The 21,844-nt window shown below is 38.4% G+C and overlaps 1 protein-coding gene, 1 long non-coding RNA gene and 1 other non-coding gene across 4 annotated transcripts; 1 reads left to right on the top strand and 2 right to left on the bottom strand.

Annotated features, from left to right (window-relative positions):
* Positions 1-296: 296 nt before the first annotated feature.
* LOC127265849 (uncharacterized) lies at positions 297-6,056 on the bottom strand. Of its 2 annotated transcripts, XR_007842042.1 has the most exons (6): positions 3,299-6,056; positions 3,096-3,226; positions 2,890-3,032; positions 2,611-2,820; positions 2,400-2,527; positions 297-2,326 (listed from the first exon to the last, which is right to left on the bottom strand). It is a non-coding gene; the product is annotated as an uncharacterized LOC127265849 (long non-coding RNA). The 2 variants fall into 2 exon arrangements; XR_007842041.1 differs by having other exon boundaries at positions 3,096-6,056.
* Positions 6,057-13,717: 7,661 nt separating this feature from the next.
* On the bottom strand, positions 13,718-21,075 carry LOC127265992 (uncharacterized). Its single transcript, XM_051296055.1, has 3 exons — positions 20,701-21,075; positions 18,810-19,344; positions 13,718-14,180 (listed from the first exon to the last, which is right to left on the bottom strand). The coding sequence occupies exons 1-3, from the start codon at positions 21,073-21,075 to the stop codon at positions 14,116-14,118; spliced, it is 975 nt and encodes a 324-aa protein (XP_051152012.1). The 3' UTR covers positions 13,718-14,115.
* Positions 21,076-21,733: 658 nt separating this feature from the next.
* Positions 21,734-21,840, top strand: LOC127266203 (small nucleolar RNA R71). The gene has a single exon (XR_007842097.1). It is a non-coding gene; the product is annotated as a small nucleolar RNA R71 (small nucleolar RNA).
* The last annotated feature ends 4 nt before the right edge of the window (positions 21,841-21,844 follow it).

Raw genomic sequence — 21,844 nt, 5'->3', positions numbered from 1 at the left:
GTCGTAGTTAAAGATATGATAAGGTTGCTGTTTTAATTGCTTGGGAATGTCGTGCAAATTGTATCCGTCGAGTTTTAAGATCTGCAAACTTGTATGGATTGTATCATAATATTATGGCCTAGGCTCTTGGTTTTTTTGATATTACTGGCTGTAAATGTGTACTGAAGCACCGGGAGGATTGCAGATTAAAATTTGGTGGGTCTGTTCTTGGTTGGAATGCTCAATAAAATTGATGTATTGATTTAAAAAAAAAAACAATTAGTTATGTTATATATTAAAATATTTTAGAGGCTTTATTGGGTCTATAACTGGATTCTTAACGTTTAAGCTCACAGATAAACTCAAAACGAAAGTGGGCCTTCGGACGCTCATTAAAGAAACAGGTCGGTTGATCGGTCGCTTGATTGGTCGGTCGATCAGTCGCTTGATTGGTCGGTTGGCCAGGAGCATAGTCGGTCGGTTAATCAGTCGCTAGATTGGTTGGTTGATCAGTCGCCTGGTCTAGTCGGTTGGCCGGTTGGTAGCACGAAACATAACCAAAGACGGTTCTTCAGGCGGTTGCAACCACGAGGGGGGGTGTTCAGCCGGTTACAACCGACTGCGCACACGATCTGATAACTGCTTTAGAGAACATATAACAGACGATTTGCATCTGGTAGAAGATATCTTCAATCAGCATCAATTTAAGTGAAAATTCACTTTGGGGATCATCTTTATTTTCTTTTCAGTATTAGTTTGCTTTTATTCTTCTTACATTTCGTACAATATTTAGGAATCCTCGATTCCAGGTATAAATGCAGTCAAGTTTGAATTTATTTTCAAATTTTACTTTTTATTATTGGTTGAAAACAACATCAACAATTTGGCGACCACAGTGGGAGAAAGGCAAGATTGCTGATCCTACGTCAGACGAAAATTTCATACGGTTGAGGTCCGGCCGAATCATCGGAAGGATCCAAATTGGGAGGGGCCTTTCATCATTCACAGGAAAATCGGGAACGGAGCTTTTATTATTGTGAATCAGGAAGGGAAGTTACTACATGAAAATATTAATGCCAAGTATTTGAAAAGGTATTTTCCTGCCTTTTCAGAGCGTTGTCATTAATTTTATTGCAAGAAATATAAGAACCCTTTAAGGGTTTGAACCCATATGAAGGGTTTTTATTCGTCATCCGAAAGGGTGACACAAACGTGATCATCTTCTGGCTCCAAATCTCCGTCCCAATTTGCAGTAACCATTTCAGGTTCCTCATCAAGGAGATCTTCTATGTCGGGGCGATAACGATCCCATTGGTCTTGCATTTCTTGAAGGTCTTGTTCGGTGCAAACTTTCACATCTTGTAAAGAGTGACGTTCTCGCTCAATAAGAACGCGCAATCTGGAGAGTGTTGATCTTTGTTGATATAAGATATTGTTCTAGGTGAGGTCGGGGAGAACGGCCATGACATGATGATCTATCATGTCCATGTGATGATCAAGGTCGGATATGCGAGTGAGAATTTCGGTAAGAGGTTCATAGCCAGTGGATACATGTTCCATCAAACAAATCGTGCGGTGTATGATTTTCCTACTCCTACCAGAAAACTTGAATTTAAAGTCGAGTTGTTTAAGCACTTGTATCAGGTCTTCAGCATGGTGTCCTATAGGGTGTTTGCCTACAAAAAATGGTTGCAGGGAACTTTCCGAGTTGGTGGCAGGAATACGGATTCGGGGAGAAGCCATGTGTTGGAGGGTTTGAAGGTTAGCTGTGAATTGTTCTTTCGAAGTTTGATTTAAATAGGCGAGTTGTGTTGTAATTTTATGGTGCAAATTCGTGGATCAGTGATAAAAAAAAATAGGATAAAATTAAGGTGAAAATTTATATTTATACAAGGGATGACATTGTCTATATCTACAAAAGGAGGGCTCTCAGGGCGGTTTGTAGGTTTGCCCATTTTTGTGCAGACCGGGCTGTCCTCCATTGCTGAAAAGCCGTCTGGTGTTCTTGTACAAGTCTCGACTGAATGCCCGCTTGTAGTTGGCCATGGAGGCTTGCTTGAGTCGGGTGTTGTTCTGTTACCAGGCGACTTTCCTCTTGGATGCTTTCGTCTAGAGTCTAGGGAAGGTCGGCCTGAAGCTCGGTGATCCTCACCATCATCCGATCGAGGATTGGGGCTGCCACAGACTCAGCAGGAGTCTTCACCAACAAGTCGATAGCCACTTGAGCCAGAGAATCAAGGTCTCCAGGACTCAAGTCGGCAAACGATAAGTCGGCACAGCGCACTACCACCGGTCTGGCAGGGGCTAGTAAAGGCACTTTGGGGAGAAAGTTGATCTCACGAGTAGCCTGATTAAAAAACCAACCAGAGTGATTAGAAAACTAACTTAGAGGAAAATTAGTAGATTAATGTCGAAGCTACCTGAGTGAGGACGGCCGTGGCGTCGGAAGGGGCCAGGAGAGCCGGGGTCAGGGGCGGAGCACCAGGTCGGATCCTCATCCCGGCGACCGATTCGGCGGCTGCAAGATGGGGACCTATGAAGCCCAGTTCTGAACCGTGAAAAAGGAAAAGGGTCAGATTAAGAAGGGTTGGAATTAGAAACGAAGGAAATGCAGAAGGAGGAAATGCTAACCACATATTCATGACTCTAATTGACGGAAGCATCGCCCGACTCCAAGGAAGAGACCTCGACTGGTTCGGGGTGTTGGACTGGCCCGGGATTTTGGACTGGTTCAGGGGCCGGAGGGGTTGGTTCAGGGTTCGGTTGAACCAATTCATGAGCCACCGATAGATGTTGGACGGCGGCAACTGGTTCATCTATAGAAGCAACCGCCGCAGGTACCTAAAGCAAAGAAAGCGACGTGAGCTATGGGTGAAAAGAGAACATAATTTGTAATCGTTTCATACTCACCATAACATTTGGTCGGGAAGAGGTAGAGGATGAAGAGTGAATCTGCCTCAATGTCAGGTCCTTCTCCTGACGAATCACGGCAGTTCCACTGGTGGTTCGACCTGCTGCGGAGCAACCACCGTAGCTGGCGAAGAAGGAATTGTCTGTGTTCAAGGAAAGGTGAAGTTAGAAAAAAAATTTAGAAGGTAGAAGAGTTTGGAAATTACCGCTTCGGTTGGTGGGTCGGCTGGTTGGTCGGCTGGTGAGTCTGCTCGTTGGTTGGTGGTTGGTCGGCTGGTCGGTCGGCTGGTGGATCAGCAAGCTGGTCGGTTGGTTGCTCAGTAGTTGGGGGAAGCGACTTGGAAACAAGAATTGTCAGAAGCGCATAAGATAAAGACAAAAATGAAGGTTGAGTTAGGTTAGTCCTTACCGAGGTGTCGGCACACATTGGCGGGCAACCAGGCGGGGTCCATAGGTAAGGACACCAAGTAGTCTTCTACCGCCTGCCGATCATACGCCGGCTCCGTGGTGACCTTGGTGCGGGCGGCTCTATTTGTCTTCGGAGCACTAGGGCCTTCAGCAGCAGCCGCCCACCACTTCTTAGGAACGGCCGCAGGGGGTGGTTAGCCTAAGGCAAGGGCTGGAGGGGGAATAAATTTCTCCAACAGTTGGTTAGAAGGAAGGGCCACCACAGCCCAGGTGGCCGACCACCAGGAGGAAAAGCTTCAACCGACTTGGGGCCTCGGCGGAAAGGAAGACAAGAATTGGACGTAAGATAAGAAAAAAGTTGGGAAAGATAGGGCAAAATTAGAGTAAGGATCACTCACCCGTCGGGACTTTGGGTTATTAGCTAAGGTCGGGCGAGTGGACCCGGCAGACCTTGACAGCAGCCGAACTGTCGGGACAAAAATTGCGGCTGATAATTAAAAGTGTAAAAAGACTTGTGAGTTTTCTTATCAAACCTAGGACTAGAAAAAAAAAAGGGATTGGGGTTTGAGAGCCGAGTCCCAAGAATGGGGATAGGTCGGATGAGGTAAAGGATCAGGATATGGATGGGAGTAAGTGGTATCCGAATAAGGCCAGAACAGCTCGGTGGCGTACTGGACGTAAGTCTTATAAACAAAAAATTTGGAATTGCTACGGTCGTCTGAAAAAATGGCCGTAATTACAGGGTCGGAAGGATGGAGTGGAATAGTTTGGGGTAAGCTGGGCAAGGGCTAACCCTAGCGACCTCTGAGGGTTCGGGGATATGGGTAGCCGACCAAAAAAGACTGTTGGAAAATACAGCCGTAGCCAGAGCTCAAGGAACAAAAAAGGGCCAGAGGTGGCCGTGTCCGCCCTTTTAGTGTCCAGAAGGTGGACACTGACTCTGGACAAACCCTCATATAAATTGGCCAAAAAGAGGGTTCCCAATTAAAATAATTGGCCATTGGCAAGATGAATGGCTAAATTTAATTGCGAGGTCAAAACTGATTTGAAGGGGCAGAGAATTATGTATCTGTAAAGGATACAGGGATAATTCAAATTTCGAATAAATATATATAAAATTGACCGAAACAAAGAAACCCACATACCTGCACAACCAGAATATGAGGAAGGCGGTGTGTTCCAGGGCGGTTGTTGGGGCACCGTCCGCACCCTGATGTCGGACAACAAAATTTGTCCAGCCCCGATCTTTCTCAAAGGTACGGGCGAACGACCAGCCCTCGTGGTCAGAAGCCGGCTCCTGACCATCCAGCGAACCTAACACCGGATCGTCGCCGACGACAGAGAGATGGGCAATCATAGCCACATCCATCAAGGTCGGGCCAATCGGGCCAATTGGGAGAAGGAAAATGCCCAGTTGGGCATTCCAAAAGGCCGCCATGGCTAGAAGGACTTTATCGTTGAGGTAAAGGGGTTGAGTTGAGAGAAAAATGGCCTTGTCCATCCCCTGTCGTCTCCATTGTTCGCCAAAAATGGGGGATAACCTGGAATACCAGGAACGAAAGGCATCTTTCGGATCGGTAAGGTGGGTTTTGATGTGGTCATTAACGCGTTCGGGTTTGAAGTCAAGGTTGTTAATGGCTAGAGGGTAACTGAAGAAATGATGCTCCTCATGCGAGAAGCATCCTCAGAAGAAGTACAGTAGGGGCGAAGAGTTGGGTAAGCACAACAGAGGAAACAAAAGGGATTTTCGGATCAAAGCCATCGAAGGGCAAAGCTGGAACATACTGGTTGGCCATGGTAGTAGAATGGTGAAGCTCGAATGAGAAAAGAAGAAGTAGGTTCAGCGAGAGAGAAAAATGTATGTGGAAATGAGAAGGCATAAGGAAGAAGATGGAAGTGGAAGGATTTTAAGTGGGGTTTTTACAAAACCCCGTGATTAGACAGCGCCATGATGAACAAACTCCCTAACAACGTCACATCTAACACTGATCGAGAAGTGACGATAGGGAGTCGGGCGGGGGGAGACAAATTGTTATATATTATAATATTTTAGGGTTTTTATTGGGCCTATAGCTGGATTCTAACGTTTGGGCCCATAGATAAACCCAAAAAGAAAGTGGGCTTTCGGACGCCCATTAAAGAAACAGGTCAGTTGATCGGTCACTTGACAGGTCGGTTGATCAGTCGCTTGATTGGTCGGTCGATCAGTCGTTTGATTGGTCGGTTGGCCATGAGCATGGTTGGTCGGTTAATCAGTTGCTAGATTGGTCGGTTGATCAGTCGCCTGGTCTAGTCGGTTGGTCAGTTGGTAGCACGAAACATAACCGAAGACGGTTCTTCAGGCGGTTGCAACCACGAGGGGGGGTGTTCAGCCAGTTACAACCGACTTCACATAAGATCTGATAACTGATTTAGAGAACATATAACAGGCGATTTGCATCCGGTAGAAGGCATTTTCAATCAGCATCAATTTCAGTGAAAATTCGCTTTGGGGATCATCTTTATTTTCTTTTCAGTATTAGTTTGCTTTTATTCTTCTTACATTTCGTACAATATTTAGGAATCTTCGATTCCAAGTATTATTGCAGTCAAGTTCGAATTTATTTTTGAATTTTACTTTTTATTGTTGGTTGAAAACAACATCAACAAGTTCAAATTCATTTTATTTATGTATCTTTCAAATTTTAATATTTTTGAACAATTATACTGTATATTAACTTCCTCCCAATTGAATGTATTGTTTTTATTATTTTCCTTTGTCCCACTCAAAAATACTTCCTATGTCGGTAGATGATCATTTTGTCTTAGGCACAGTTATTTAAATAGTACTTTTTCCGTCCGCCAAATTTGTTCACTTTCTTAGCAACAATACAAAAAAATTAGGGTAATTTTAGAGGACGAAAGGAGTATATATTTGTAGCTCAGGTACTATCTACTTTACTAAAAAAAAAAAAAAAAAAAGGGGGCTGTGGAATACTTAGAGGAGCTTCCATATCAATTGTTTTCATTTCTCTCATTAGACAATCTCTAGCACTCATTGCTACAGGTTTAACTCGATTATTTCCTTATTGTACTTTTCCAACAACTTCATCAATATTAGCTAACAAATAAAAGGTCGGATAAATTATTAAATTATTAATAATAAATTATAATATTATTTTCTTATTTTTTATATGAATAATGTTATTGATATTTTTTAAAATATAAATTAATACATATGATTAAAAAAATTTAAAATATGTATATAAATATTTTTAACATTATATTTTAATAAAATATATAAATACCATTTTGTAGATAATAAAATTTTACTATAACACAAATGAAATAAAAATATTTATTTATTTATAAGTAACTTAAACTAATTTTATAAAAAGAAGAAATTTTAAATAGATATAAATATATTTGTTTATTGTGGATGGAGGTAGAAATAAAGTAGTTTTGGATGATCCTATTTAATTAAATTAATTTATAGTTTAAAATGAATAGATTTAATAAAAATAAAAATAGATTATTTGTCATGGGATTAGGGAAAAAAATGGATCATCTGTGGCAAAGTGGAGAGAATATCTCTTTTTATTACAGTGAAGATAATTAATATATAGATATCAAAATAGCTTTAATTTTTACAAAATACTCAATTATATTATACTTTCAATAATTACTAAAATTACACTCCATCCGTCTCATATAAATTGTCCACATTTTCTAGGTACATCTGTCCCATATAATTTGTTATTTTTTTATATATAATTATACATTTAAATCAAATTTTAAATTTCATAATTTATAATCTTTCTTAATTTTAATTAAATTATTAAAATATCTTAATTTTAATATATAATTATTTTTACTAATATATTTTTTAATTACTTGCTAATTATAGTTTATCTAAATTATCGTATTTATGATAACACGGACAATTTATCCGAGACGGAGAGAATATTATTTGTTAGTCTACTATATATATATATATATATATATATATAAAGAGTACATTCCATTGGAATTGAAGAGTGTAAAAGTATTACAAAATATTACTCCCTTAGTTTCAATTTAAAGTATAGTTTTTATTATTTTCGTATCTCTCACTAAAAAATTTCTTTTTATTTTAGTAAAACTAATCTTACACTAATATTAAAATATACTATTTAACTTTTATTTATATTACAAAATATCATTACACATATAATTAATTTATACATACAAAATTATCAAACTTTTTACACACTTCCACTAACTAATAAAATTATTATTATTTTTTAATCAACTACAAAATTCTAGAAAGGTACATTTATCCGGGACAGACGAAGTATTAAAGACTTTGGGTATGTTTGGTTGCTCAAGTGTACTTACTTTGATATTATACTTTTTTTTTTTCAAATATTACACTATGTAACTCATTTAAAATTTTAATTTTCATCTTTTTTCAATAAACAAATAAATATATTTATATAAATTGAGGTTTTTTTATTTTAATAAAATTAATTTATATTAATTATAAATAAATATTATTTATATATTTTTATTTTGTATTATAAAAAAATTATTCTTCATAAAATAATATCTATATTGTATACATCATATTAAACTATAATTTCAAACATTTAAAAGATTTAATCATATATACTGTATTATATTATAGCGAGAGTTGGATTAAAATTTCTGTCAAAGAAATGTAGTTCTCTACTTTATTGATTATGTATGTTATAGCTTCATTTTTTGTATTTTTCACTCAATCGCCGTTGTATATGTAACGTGTACTTACGATTGTTTAATAAATACTTTCAATTTTAAATATATATGTACATTACCTCTCGCTCTACACCCATTATAAGCTTAGATAATTCCATTTAAATACCGCGTACTTCTTTTGTGATTTTTTTTAAAAAAAAAAAAAAAGAAAGAAAACTACCGACAGTTTAAGAGTTGAGGCAGGACTCCCCTCACTCCCCTTTTAAACCGTAGTTCTTTCATATTCAGGCAAATCGACGCTCGCGAACCTCCCAACGATCAAGAAGTAACGGATCCATCCATCAAAACGGTGAGGAGAACAACCAACCCGCCTCGATCCCCTAAGACGAGTTCAAAGAAGTAAGTGTCTGGTCAAAGCCTTTTTCGATTTTTTATTTTGTTGACATTCGAATTTTATACTGTAGTTTATTCAATTGTTTGGGGTGGAAGCCTTGGTCCCGTGTTTGTAAGCCTCGGTTCGATGATAAGGAGCACTGGGTGGTCGGTGTTGTGTTTGTTCACCGGGTTTGAAATTGTTCAAATTTTTGGTCAAATTACCCAGTTCAGTATTTTATTTTGACACCGATTTTGGGTAATTTTATTTGTTTTATCTTTGATTTTTGTTAATTTTGGAGATGTACATTTTTTTTAGTTACTCGAAGTTGCATATTTTAGTTTTTTCGTTTGATTGTTCGCTAATTAGTCATATTTGTGGATTCGCAAATACGGTATTATTAGGTACCACGAGTTTTATTTGTTTGGTATAATTTGCTAAGTAATATACTTGTAATGGACTATTGTATACTCGGAATGTGCTGTTACGTACTCCTGATAAATTGTGATAAACTTTTAACTAAATTGAAGATTTGGATAATGTGGACTAATGGTATTTACTTACAGACCGGGGAAGGAATACAAATCGGTAATCAGCCGCTTTGCATTACCCTTTTTCCACAACGCGGTGGAGAAACTCAAGCAACACATGTTGGGCGAACACATCAAAGCCATCAAAATGACTCCGTTCGGGCATTTTTAGGACTGCCCGAAGATGAAGTTTTTGTGGCACCGCCTTCTTGCCCTTGTTGAGAACTTTAGTTCGGAGTCTACGTCATTCAAGATCGGAGCTAACATTGAGCTGCCATTTGAAGGTGAGGAATATTCTGTAGTCTTGGGACTACATGCGAAGGGATTTTACATGACGGATAACACATTAGTTGAAAGTGAATGGTTTGTTCGGATATTTGGGGGCAAGCTGCATCATGTAACCCGTGCTGAGGTGTTGCAGAAGCTGCGTGAGGCTCTATTGCAGGGGTTGGAGCCTTTATCTATTGCTGATGTTGCCCGTCTCTTAATTTTTCTTGTTTTTGCAAATATTTTATTTTGTTCTGCGAATTATTTTGTACCCCTTTTTTTTGTTATCGTATGTGGATGACCTGACTGTGATTGGTGACTATGCATGGGGACCTGCAAGTCACCGATATCTCTTGAAGTCTATAAGCAATTTTAAGCCCGGAAAGAAATATTTGACAGACTGCACTGTCGGTTTGTTAACAAGCAATGTAATATCGGATTTGTTATCTTATTTTTGTATATTGCACAATGTTTGTTACTATTATTGTTGGAAGTAATGAGATCATTATTATTTGTAGGCTTTTTTTAACAAATGAGTCCCAACCCTGAAGAAGGCAAGGTGTCTACCGAATGTACCGCGACTCTTTTTCGGTGGCTGAACAACCTAGGTCCGATCTCCAGGGTTTCTGTAGTGACTGAATTATCATCCTTGAAAGGGACAGATATTCAGGACTTCTATCGAATAGGCATTGAAGAGAAGTTTGTTCGAACAATCTGCCATACTTCGGAGGTAAGTGCATTATTCAATGTTGTTACATTTTAAATGGATACAATAATTTCTTATATGACATTATTAACATATGTTGCGGGAATCAGCTCAACAAAATGCAGTGTTGAAGGTGGAGTTACGGAAAAATTATGTTGCAATTGCGAAACTTACTCGTAAGTTGCAAAGAACTAGATATCAGGTTGTCGAGGAGGACAACGAAGTGAGTGTGACGATGAGGGTGATGGTGACGAGGAGGGTGACGCGGAGTATAAGGAGAAGACAACAAAGCGGGTGGATATAGAGACAGAGGAGAAACAACTAGAGGAGGATGAGAAAGATCAGAAAGATGAGGCCCCGGAAGAGGAAAAGTAGGGTGAGGAGGAAGAAAAGCAAGCTGACGAGAAGGAGAAGCAGGGTGAGGAGGAGGAGAGTCAGGCTGAGGAGGACCTCGACGAGGCAGTGGAAGCCTACAAGAGTTTAACCAACTAATGGCCATTTTACTGTATATCGCGCCTCCGGATGTCAAGGTCAGTTAATTAATATAGTAAGTACATTTTGTTTGTCGTAGTTGTCCATCTATTGAATGATTATTTGCCCTATTGAAATTGTAGCCGACGGATGAGTCTAGCAGTGAGACTTGTAGCAAGGCCACGGATTCTTTGATTGTACGTGTTGTAATGGCACATAATGATTGGAAGAGAAAGAAAAAGCCTGAATTTGTGACACCCGTATCAACACCGCGAATAAGGAAAACCAGAAAAACTGGGAGGGCTAAAGAAAAGTCAGTGGCCAACGTCGTAGATGAGCAGGTAAGTAGTTTGATATAAATATCAATTGTCTGGCTTAAAATACTTTGGATAGATTCATAAATACCCAAGTTTTCTAAGTTCATACTTCTACAATAAATACAGATACCTACGGAAACATGATTATCTCCATTATTGGTTCATGAACCTTTTGTTGTTGGCGACGATGGGGAGTCGGATGCTACCGCTGGAACATACGATGAAGTAAATAAGTGAAAGATATGTCGCAATAAAATGACAACTATTGTGGAAAGGGGACCCTATCTGAGGATGAGACGAATACCATCAAACAATTTCTCGCGTTGTTCGCATCCGGTATTGCTATTCACTATTACGGTATTTTATATTTTTCTCAATTGATGTTTTTTATGTTTGCGGCTATCATTTTATGGGAACAATGTATGACAAAAGGGCGTCGTGTTCGTCTCATCCGATTTGGTGCTAGAACTGTTGTTCGACCAAGCTATCAAAGGCGAGGTGATTGACGTGTACCTACATTATTTATGCAACATTAAATACCAGCTTCAGCACAACCCACCGGTGCGTTGTGGTTGTGTGCCATGATTTCTATCGGTGAGTATCTTATTTGGAATTTTTACTGTTAGTATTAGAAATCACAATGTTATTATTGTTTTGATTGTTTTGTTTGATTTTCAGAAAGCCGTGAACGATGCACTATCACCCCCAAGCAGAAGAACGAAAAGACCGACCATTTATAAAGGTAATGTGCTCACGTTTGCCAAATCGCTTCAAGTGACCGTATGCCAGGAGATCGCTGCAATCATTGACAAAATCCAAACTGGGTGCCGGTACATATTTCTACTGGTGCACACCCTGTTCCACTGGCATCTCTGCATATTGGATATCGTCAATCGCGTTGTGCTGGAGTGTAATCCGTTGCCCGTTCCCTTCAGCCAAGGGAATGCAAAGAAATTGGCGCTTCTATGGAATAAATATAATTAAGTGTCTTTGGGTAGAATGAATTCCTTAACAAATTTTTGCATTATTTGTGCAGACGCAATTTTTATCGTTGTACATGAACGCTGCACAACTATGGCCTATGCTGAGCGACATGCTCGAATACGTTAGAAGCCGACATCAGGGTGACACGCTGGACTGTGGACCTTTAGTCTGCATGTTCGCAGAGTGTTACGCCCGGGCGATCTGGATGTCAATCTCGTGGGCGTCCTAGGCGAGGACTTTGGCGATGCAAAGAGCTACCAAGGCACGATTGCGGCAAGGATATTGAAAGGACCCCCCTCTGATTCGTAGACTCTTATGGAAAAAACATAGCAGGTTAACATATGTAATGAATTTGGATTGATTTGGCAAGTGCTTGCGTTGTGTGGCGAGGTGCTGAAATTGGTTAATGTCTTACTTTCGGATTAAATTATCTGCTACATGAGTTTGGCTAACTGTCAAAGGGAATGTTCCCATGGATTGCCTTAACTCACCAACACATGATTGTAATAAACATTCGAAGATACTTGGAACTACATTGCTGATGCCCCGAAAATAATTTCATATACCGTTTATGCCGCGTTTGGTGCTCTGTCACATGCTTTTATACTCAAACCACAAACGTAAATACTCATTGATAGTTTTTATGTGCCTACGATAAACTAGTATGTACTTTCGTTTATATATTATATGCTCCAGTAACCTACGTTTGTAGGACCGGCCTTTTCTCTTGAACTGATCACAGAAATGGCGTTCACTCTGAATCAGTTCAACCGTTTCAGCTTTTCCGTGAAACCCAAGTGTACACCATGTTTTAATTGACTGGTAGAACTGCAAGTGTTTGCTCGTTAATTGAAATCAAACACTATGAAAACAACATCATAGGATAAAAACAAAATAGTTGTGCGACATGTGGGTGTCTAGTAGTTGCTTGTGTGTCAACTTCTAATCAACTATTATAACTCCATATTATAATCAACTATTTAGTACGGAGTGCTAAACAACACGTGTTTACTATGGTGTGCTACTTCTATACCACTCCTCCCATCGAGAGACTACTTATTGGGACGTATCAGCCCCTCTGGTACACTGCGCAACACACAAAATAACATGGTGTCTACCGAGTCAACGAGAGGCAATGATCGCACCCAATTTGCGCATGGGACCCGCCGCTTAGAATTGACTGAAATAAACTACACTTGAGGATACCTACAATTACACCACTAATGCCGACGAACTTATTATGTGTACCTCGTTAAGCGAGTCTGGTACTCGGCTCACATGCATACATACTGGAGTCATAAATATAAATACCCTATATTATTTATTATGTACGTATGCAATAACTATTATACTTCCGTTACAATTTAAAATGCTCTAGTAACCTGTGGATGGGGACTTGGCCTTTTCTCTTGAAATATTCACCGAATGATGCCAACCATGTATTAGCTCAACCATAGTAGTGTTTCTCGGCAACCCCAACGTGTATGGCTTGTTTTAGGCTACAGATAAAACTTAAAGCGTTTACCAGTTAATTGAGTTAAAACACTATGGAGTAGACATGATAATATAACCACAATATAGTTGTGTGGCACATGGAAGTCTAGTATTTAGTTGTGTGCCGAATTTTAATCAATATTGCAACTCCAGGTTATTACACGGTAATACAATTTAAATACCGTAAAAACAACATAAGACCTAATTTGTACTCGGACCAAAACCTTATATATTGGAATCATTAATGTATATACCTTCTATAAGCAATTGCGTACTTACAATAACTGTGGCATTGTACTTCAGTTGCAATTATATATGCCTTGGTAACCTATGGCTGGGGAAACGATTTTTTTCTTTTACTTGAAATAGCATGTATTTACTACTGATGGTTAAACAAGTCATCAACAAGTACTTAAGTGGTATGATATATGCAATTGGTTAGTATGGCGAGTTTAATACAAGCCAGACCATTTTATACATGCCTCAATCCATTTCCGATACGTAGTTATGATGTGTAAGAAGTAGTTGCACATAGCAACAACAATGAGATTTAATCAACTACCATAATTCCAAGTAATTACCCAAAATTAGAATTTAAATACCTTGGAAACAATTGGATATTATATTAACCATTCATCAATACAGAGCTGCATCATCAAATGCCTCAGTACATGGAAAATATACCTGCAAAATATATCTACGAACCTCCATAACTTCATTATATACCTGCGTGAGCGAGCTACAAACCATTTACTACTGCAAATAAGTCGGTGGATCCAACCGATTACATCATAGAGACAAAAAAAAAATTACAAAATACCTATTGAATACATACCTATTGTCTTAATATATACTTTTGGATGCCAAAAAGATATACAATGTAAGAAAGGTTCACTAATCTATTCGTTGCTTACAACTTCTTCTATATGTCTGAGAAGTCCATAACGACTACATTTTCAGGGATGCTTTAGTTGTTGGGACTCAAATTGTCGTTTTTTTGGCCGGCCTGGTTGGAAGGACGAGGAAGAAGGGTGAATTCGGTCCGCCTGAATTTCAACAATCACATCCATATCGTCATCAGAACGGGATTTACTAGTTTCTGCTACGATTTTCTGTAGGATTCAATGCTATAGTAAGAATCACAAAAATAATAAATCAGCATATTATATTTTTCAATGCAAGCACATGCATGCTTACAGGGTAGTCAGAACATTTTCCATTCCCGACATGAGCATTTTCGAGCCTCCAAATCGACTGCGTATCTTTCATTAGAATCTGTTAACTCGAATACGGTTCTAGAGGATGAGTTGCACTGTAGCCGTCGTAAGGCCATGTATGATAGTGCCAACTTGCTCTCTTGTTTCGGACAGAGCCTCCCATGCATTACCTTCGACTTTTTGCGGCGTTCATTCATCATTATCATCACTTGCATTCTGATGGTATCCAATATCCCAACAAATGGCATTGACCTCGCGGATCTCACCCAACAATTCCATGACTCAGCAATGTTATTATTTATTATTCCCCAACGAGTGCCTCTGAATAGTGAATTTGCCCAATATTCTAGGTCTGATTGGGTAATGAAATCTCAAGCCAATGACATCGATTCGACCACAAAAGTAATGTGGTTCTCAAAATCTTTCCTCAATGGAGCATAGATGGCCTTGTTGAAGACAACGGACTATCGTTTCTTATTATGCACTGGGTATCCATTTTTTGACTAATCATACCTACTGATGTTCATTATAAATTAATATTAACATACATATACCTAAGTACGGAAATTGTCCACTAAGTGTCCGAGACAGTATGCATGATGTGCTCTAGGAAAAACGCATGGGATTGTTAGTAAACCCGAGTGCCTATCCGAGAAGAAAGTGTATTGTTTCCAATCCGCATGACCCTCATATTCTAAAACAGATCACAGCTTCCAGCAAAACCACTCTCAATTTTCATCATTTTCCGCGGACACCGCTGCAAGTCAGCAAATAAGAACACAAATAACTACAAATATTTCCAGCGTATGAGGGTACATCTATGCCTAAGGAAAGCATACCGCAATGCTCTAAGGGTATTCGAAACAACATTGCAGGTATATATTTAACAAAAAATAGATCACATGGAAAACAACAATCACAAACAACTAATATGAAGTACTACACCCAAAGTTGTCTAAGGGTAAATAATAACCTAATATACAACCTACGGCTCCGAAGAACAACTACACCATAAAAGCTACACCCAACATTCTAACAAAATGACAACCGTAGATCAAATTACGTACCATAAAATGCTAAAGTAAACATCCCATCATCCCCATCCACTGTTATTGCACTTAGCAAACATCCTTTGAGTTTGTTTTTTATATGCGTCTCATTAAGAAAAAGTAGGGGCCTGCAACCCCTCAAAAAACCTAGCCGGCAGGCACCTAAACAAACAAAAATGCACTGGAAATGTGACCTGTCGTGCGGTCAATCAAATATTTCACCTATTCCATGATCACAATTTACTGTAATACAGGGGAAGGGATCGTCTCCACAGGTATTGTGTGATTCACTCTTTCGTGTTCTAATGCAGTAGATAATTGGGGGGATTTTCTTTTATTATTTAATAAAAATAAAACAAGAAAGCAATTAAATTAAATGAGAACTAGCTATTAAGGGGATGTTTGGCTCGAGGGATGATGCAGTTATGGCACTTGTGTTTTATTATTAATTCAATAAAGTTAGTTCTTATTAAAGTATCAATAAATTGGTTATAGTTATCAACAAGCTCTGACTACCCCTAATTAAGCAAATAAACCTAGGTGTGCCAATAAGAAATATTGCCTAATCGCATTCTAATCTAGAAAAATCTAATTCAAAATAATTACTACCTAAGATAAGCAATTAGATTTGATTGTCTAACCCCCGGGAAGGAACTATTCAACCCGGTTGTCACTGATTCAAGTGCGAATACAATTACGGATATCCTACCTGAATTAACTTTAGATTATCACACTAATTCAAATATCGATACCAAAATATTCAATCAATCTAACAATCACAAACGTTATTCTCAGAATTAGACAAATATTAATAATAAAAAAAAAACTTTTATAAAGAAAATTAATAATCTCCAAAACAAAAGAACCCAAACATTATCATCAATCAAACCAGAAAAGTATCTATCCATAATCAAATAACAAAGAATAGTAGAGAAAGATAAAGTCATAGTGGGAGGGGAAATCTTCTCTGTCGATTTGCTCATGCGCGATCTATGAGTCTATCAGTCTCCTGCTCTTATGCATATCTGCTCTAGTTGTTCTCTCTTCCCTTTCTGCGTGTGATTCCCCTTTTTTGTTTAATTTTTGCCCTAATTATTTTGTTGTTGGGCTTTTGGGCCTTTAATTAAATTTTCGTGTCAGGATGGTATAGTTAGTTATGGCCATGACTAACTAGGGGGTGCGAATCTGAATTTTTCTTTACTTTTTCTGCCAATTACACCAAATTTGATATTTGCCCTCTCCACACAACAAATAAACAATACGCATATAAATTATGTAGAACTCAATCAAAATCAACCAAATATCGCATATGATATGAATATAAAACGCATTCGATTTCTAGCTATCAATTCTCCCCACACCTAGATCATGTTTGCCCTGAAACATAGATTCGAAATAAGCCAAAGAAATCGCAGGCGACTCAATATGACAAAAGGGTTCAATACCAACCAATTCAATCTGAAATTCAACACATCAAATCAAGTCAATCTCACAAGATAAAATGTATACACATGCTCTTTGAAGGAATGAGTGTATAATTGGCTCAACACTCAGGTAGTGCAACAAAAGATTATCCTATAGGCTTAAATAAAAATCAGATCTCTCTTACTTAAATATTTGAATCTAGCATAAAGAATCAAAGGACTTTCAATAAGGGTTGTAGCGGGGCTTATGGTCAGGGGTAGGGAAACAAGGATAAACAACGGCTAAGAATGTCAGAAAAGAATACAATAAGAACACGATGCTAGCATATGAAAAACAAATCGGCATAAATAATGAAATCCTTAATCTATTCACTACCCAAACTTTAATAATGACATTAAATGAAAATACTTCATCAAAATGATTGTTTTATTATTTATTTATTTATTTATTTTTCTTGTTTCTTTTTCTTTTCTTTTCTTTTCTTCTTTTCTTTTTTTTGTTTTTTTTCTTTTTTCTTTTTTTTTTTTTGTTTTTTTTTTATTTTTTGATTTTTGTTTTTGGCTTTTGTCTATATATATATATATACTTTCACTACCTATAATTATTCCTTCATACTATGACTTATTCGTACCCAAATTTCGTTTCTAACTAGTGCCGAAGAAATAAAGTGCGTCACAATATGAACTTAAAGTAATTCTTTCTAACATAGGGTTCAAATCGGAGAAGGTTTGATCAAAAGAAGGGTATGAGACTAAAAGACAGTTTATATAAAAGAAAAAATAGGCTAAGAAGGCTCAAATGGGCTAACTATGAGAATATATTGTGCTGGATAATAAAGAAAGGTTTAATGGGGTTACCTAATGCCCTTATCATTTTCAAAACGCAAGATTTGATAGTTGCAAGTTCAACATGCATAATCACTCAAGTTCTAGGTCATCTAATTGAGCAATACATATCTCACAAGAAAGAAATTTCCAAAAGCTTGAATATATGCAATTTATTTTCTTATGTAACTTCTGGAACATAGGCTCAAATCTTACGGGGTTCAAACGTCGACTTGACTCAACATATCACCAATCAAGTGTCATTGGTCATGCTAGACAAACCTATCACACAAACCACATTTGACTCACTTCAAACTAATCTAAAAAACATGTGAAAGAATAGCAAATCAGGTATAAAAGTAGCACAAAATGAAAATTTTGTCCAAAAATTTGCATAACTCTCTCTCCCACACCTAATGCATACATTGTCCTCAATGTAAAAAGAAGTAAAACAAGAGAGGAACTTCCCTGGATTCCGTAAGAGGTAGAGTAATTGCGAGCTTTTACTTTACTTGACAATGCCATTGGATTTGGATTTGATCGTGCACCACATTAAGACAAGACTTGAAATTCTCATGAGTCCTGCACAAATAACTAACCAACACAAACTATTCCAAAACAGAGTGATACTTGATCTAACTAGTCATCAAAGAATGAGGTGTCATTTACCCAAGACTCTCATGAAATTTTCAAAGCACAAAGTGAACAACACCCGACTACCACAGCAAGGAGAACTCAAGTTACAGCTCAATTATGTCAAAAATGAGTGATGCAATGACAATGATTGATCAAGCCATAGAAATTACTTTATGTATGTATGAAATATGCAGCAAATAGAGTCCAACATTCAATCTCACTAATCCAGGAATATATCCAAAATTGAAAGAGATTCGAACAAATAAGATTGCACTTTTAAAATCAAGAGTATTAATTGCTCTAATCCAAGGCAGAGTATCTCCAAAATTGAACTAGCAATGAAAAAAATCAAATGCCAAGACGCTATCACTGCAGAGGAGAATTGACATAAACTTCACACAAGTCCCAAACTTCAAGTTCAACCAACTCGATACCAAATTTGCAGTCCAAATACCAATAGCAATAATCCAAGACAACATTTACGAAATTGAAAGTTAGACATAACAGGGGTGAAATGATGTTACCTAATCGCGATTGTTGCGCGGCGGAGTGAGGCACTGGTTGGACGACGGAGGCGGCTGGACTCACGCGGCTTGGTGGCGTGACCACGGCAGAGGCAGTTGGCGGTTGGATCGCAGCGTCGGAGATGGAGGGCATCTTGGTTCGGGCAAAAACGGCGACTCTGGAAGGAGTCGCGCCGAAGGGCGGAATCGCGGCGGAGTCGAGACGGCGACTGGTCTGGACTGGGGAGGAGTCGCGCCGGAGGTTGGAATCCCAGCGTCGAAAGCGGCGACTGGTATGGAACTCCGGCGCAGGGGCGGACTGGGCATCGGACTGGCGGAGATCGTCGTCTGTGCAGAAGACGATCGGCAAAGGTGGGGAGGAAGAAGAGAGGGAGGATCGCGGCGGAGTCGAGACGGAGGCATTCTGGTTTGGTGGCTGTCGTCGCTGGGGTATCAGAGAAGAAGAAGAGGAGGACGATGGGTTCGGTGAGATGAAGGAAAGAAGAAAAAAAGAGAAGGAGAGAGAGAGGGGCAGAGAGAGGCAGAGAGAGGCGGTCTGGCTTATGATTTTGGATTTTTTTTTTAATCTTTTTTTTTTTTTTGTTTATTTTGGAAATTCATGGTTAAAATTGGATCGAGGCATGAAGGGAAAAGACAGTGTGATAGGTAGTGTTCAGTCATGACTAAATACTCTCTCTTATTTTGGAAATTGATTTTGGTAAGAAATGTCGGGTGGAAAAAAAAAAAAAAAACAGCATGCGAGGTAATTTTTAATCATAGTGTCAATTAGTCACGATTATGATTAAAAGTCACCTCTCGATAAAAATAAAAGTGTTATTAGTAATTAAACAATAAAATTAAAGAAAACAATTAAATGATTTGGATTGTCTCCCAAAAAGCGTTTTTCTTTGTATTCTTTGAGTTAGACATCGTCTCGCATCAATTATGAACATTAAAATCGGCAACGGGTGCCAACCTTATAGGATCAAGTGAGGGTCCCTCGTGGTGTAATTTGAAGCGATGTCTATTGGCCACATACTTTTTCTTTAGCTTAAAATTTTGATTCTTCTTATGACACTTTTTCGCGGCCAACTATGGTGATTCCTTGGGAATCCATCTCAAATTTTCGACAATTCTTTTTTTCTTTACTCGTTGTCACTCGTCAGTTGGTCTTTTCTCTAAATGTTTTATCAACATTCGTTTATTCTCATTACCAACTTCATAAGTTTCCTGCACCACAGGATTAATAACATTAATTGCATATAACGATTCAGATTCAACAGGACATTTGATGGGATTAAAAATATTGAAATGAAATTTTTCTCCAGCAAACTCCAAGCTGAGTGTGCCCTTTTTAACATCTATCTTTGTTCCTACAGTGCACATAAAAGGTTTTCTGAACAAAAGAGGCAGTGGGTTAAAGCAGTGTGTATCATGTATATCCAATATATAAAAGTCAAAAGGAAAAATTAAGTCATTCACTTGAACTAGTACATCTTCTATTATACAATCAGGATAAGCATTGGTTCGATCAACAAGTTGAATAATAATTCTTGTTTCTTTTAGAGGCCCTAGATTTAAAGAGTCATATATTGATCGTGGCATGACATTAATAGCAGTTTCTAGATCTAGCATAGTCTTAGTTATCTCAGTTTTTCAATCTTACAAGGGATAGAAAACATACTTGGATCATCTATTTTAAGTGGTACCTTTCTTTTGAAAACAGCAAAAACGTTCTCACCCACTATAATGTACTCATCCCCTCGTAATTTTCTCTTATTAGTGCACAGTTCTTTAAAAACTTTTGCATACTTGGGGATTTGGTTGATAGCTTCCAAGAGCTGGATATTAACTTCCACCTTCTTAAATATCTCCATCATCTCTTTTCGTTTTTTTTTTTTTTTTTTTTTGCCTTATGTGGTTTCTTCAACATGTCAGGAAAATGAGCTGATTTAGCTTTAGTAGGAGGAACAGAGTTAGGAGGTACCTTTTCGTGAAGTTCAGTTTCTTTTTCAATCTTCATCTCAATTTGATCCTCATTTTGTTCCTTTGAAATAGGAGGTGGACCTTCCAATTCTTTTCCGTTACGAAGGGTTATAATACTCGTATTTTTTTTATTAGGCCGGGAAGAACATTCAATCATCGTGTCACTGTAAATAGTGATGGCACTGACATTTTCTGGATTTGGTTCAAGCTGAGCAGGCCACTTTCCTCTTTCACGTAGTTGTCTCACCTCATCTGACACTTGATTGATCTGACCTTGTAATTTGTCAACGGTCGATCTCATCTCTTGTTCAAAATTTTTCGTCTCTTGTTGGAACTACAGGGTAGTGGTAGCCATAAACTTCACCAAGTCTTCCAAAGATAGACTGAAGTTACTTATGGGTGTTTCGGGCGGTTGTTTCTCATAGAAACGAGGTTGTTGTATCTGTTGCGTAGCTCCGAATGGGTGAAGAGCATTACTCTATTGTGCGTTTCCATAGCGCAATTTCGGATGATATCTCCAACCTGGATTGTAGGTGTTGGAGTATGGGTTGTAAACTTGAGGTCCATTTACACCATAGTTTGCAGCATTTACATCCGCTGCATAGCCTTCTTGGAGGGTCGGGCATGCATCCGTAAGGTGGCCTGCACTTGTGTATATTCCACACGCTTTGACCTGGACACTCGAGTTAAATTTTTCCACAACCATCTTGCGAACAAAGCTCGTCAACTCATAAAGTTGTTGTTGCATCGATTGGATAGAGTGGTTGTTACTGTTTCCACTCGTGTGTCCAACATCCCTCGAGCCAAACTGTTGCGTGTTCTCAGCCATTCTCGCAATAAGATCCCAAGCTTGTGTTTGCGTCTTATTCACTAGAGCTCCACTATTTGCAGCGTCGATGATGTTCCTGTCCATCAATGATAAACCATCATAAAAATATTGAATCAATAATTGTGGAGGAATTTGATGCTGTAGACATTTAATGATAAGCTTATTAAATCGCTTTCAATATTCATAGAGTGTTTCACCTGATTTTTGTTTGATGCCACATATCGCATTCCTCAGAATCGCA

The sequence above is a fragment of the Andrographis paniculata genome, unplaced genomic scaffold, assembly GCF_009805555.1.
Source record: "Andrographis paniculata isolate CXL003 unplaced genomic scaffold, ASM980555v1 Contig74END, whole genome shotgun sequence".
Classification (NCBI taxonomy): domain Eukaryota; kingdom Viridiplantae; phylum Streptophyta; class Magnoliopsida; order Lamiales; family Acanthaceae; genus Andrographis; species Andrographis paniculata.
The sequence above is the reverse complement of the archived record's forward strand: the minus strand, read 5'-3'. Positions and strand labels throughout refer to the sequence as shown.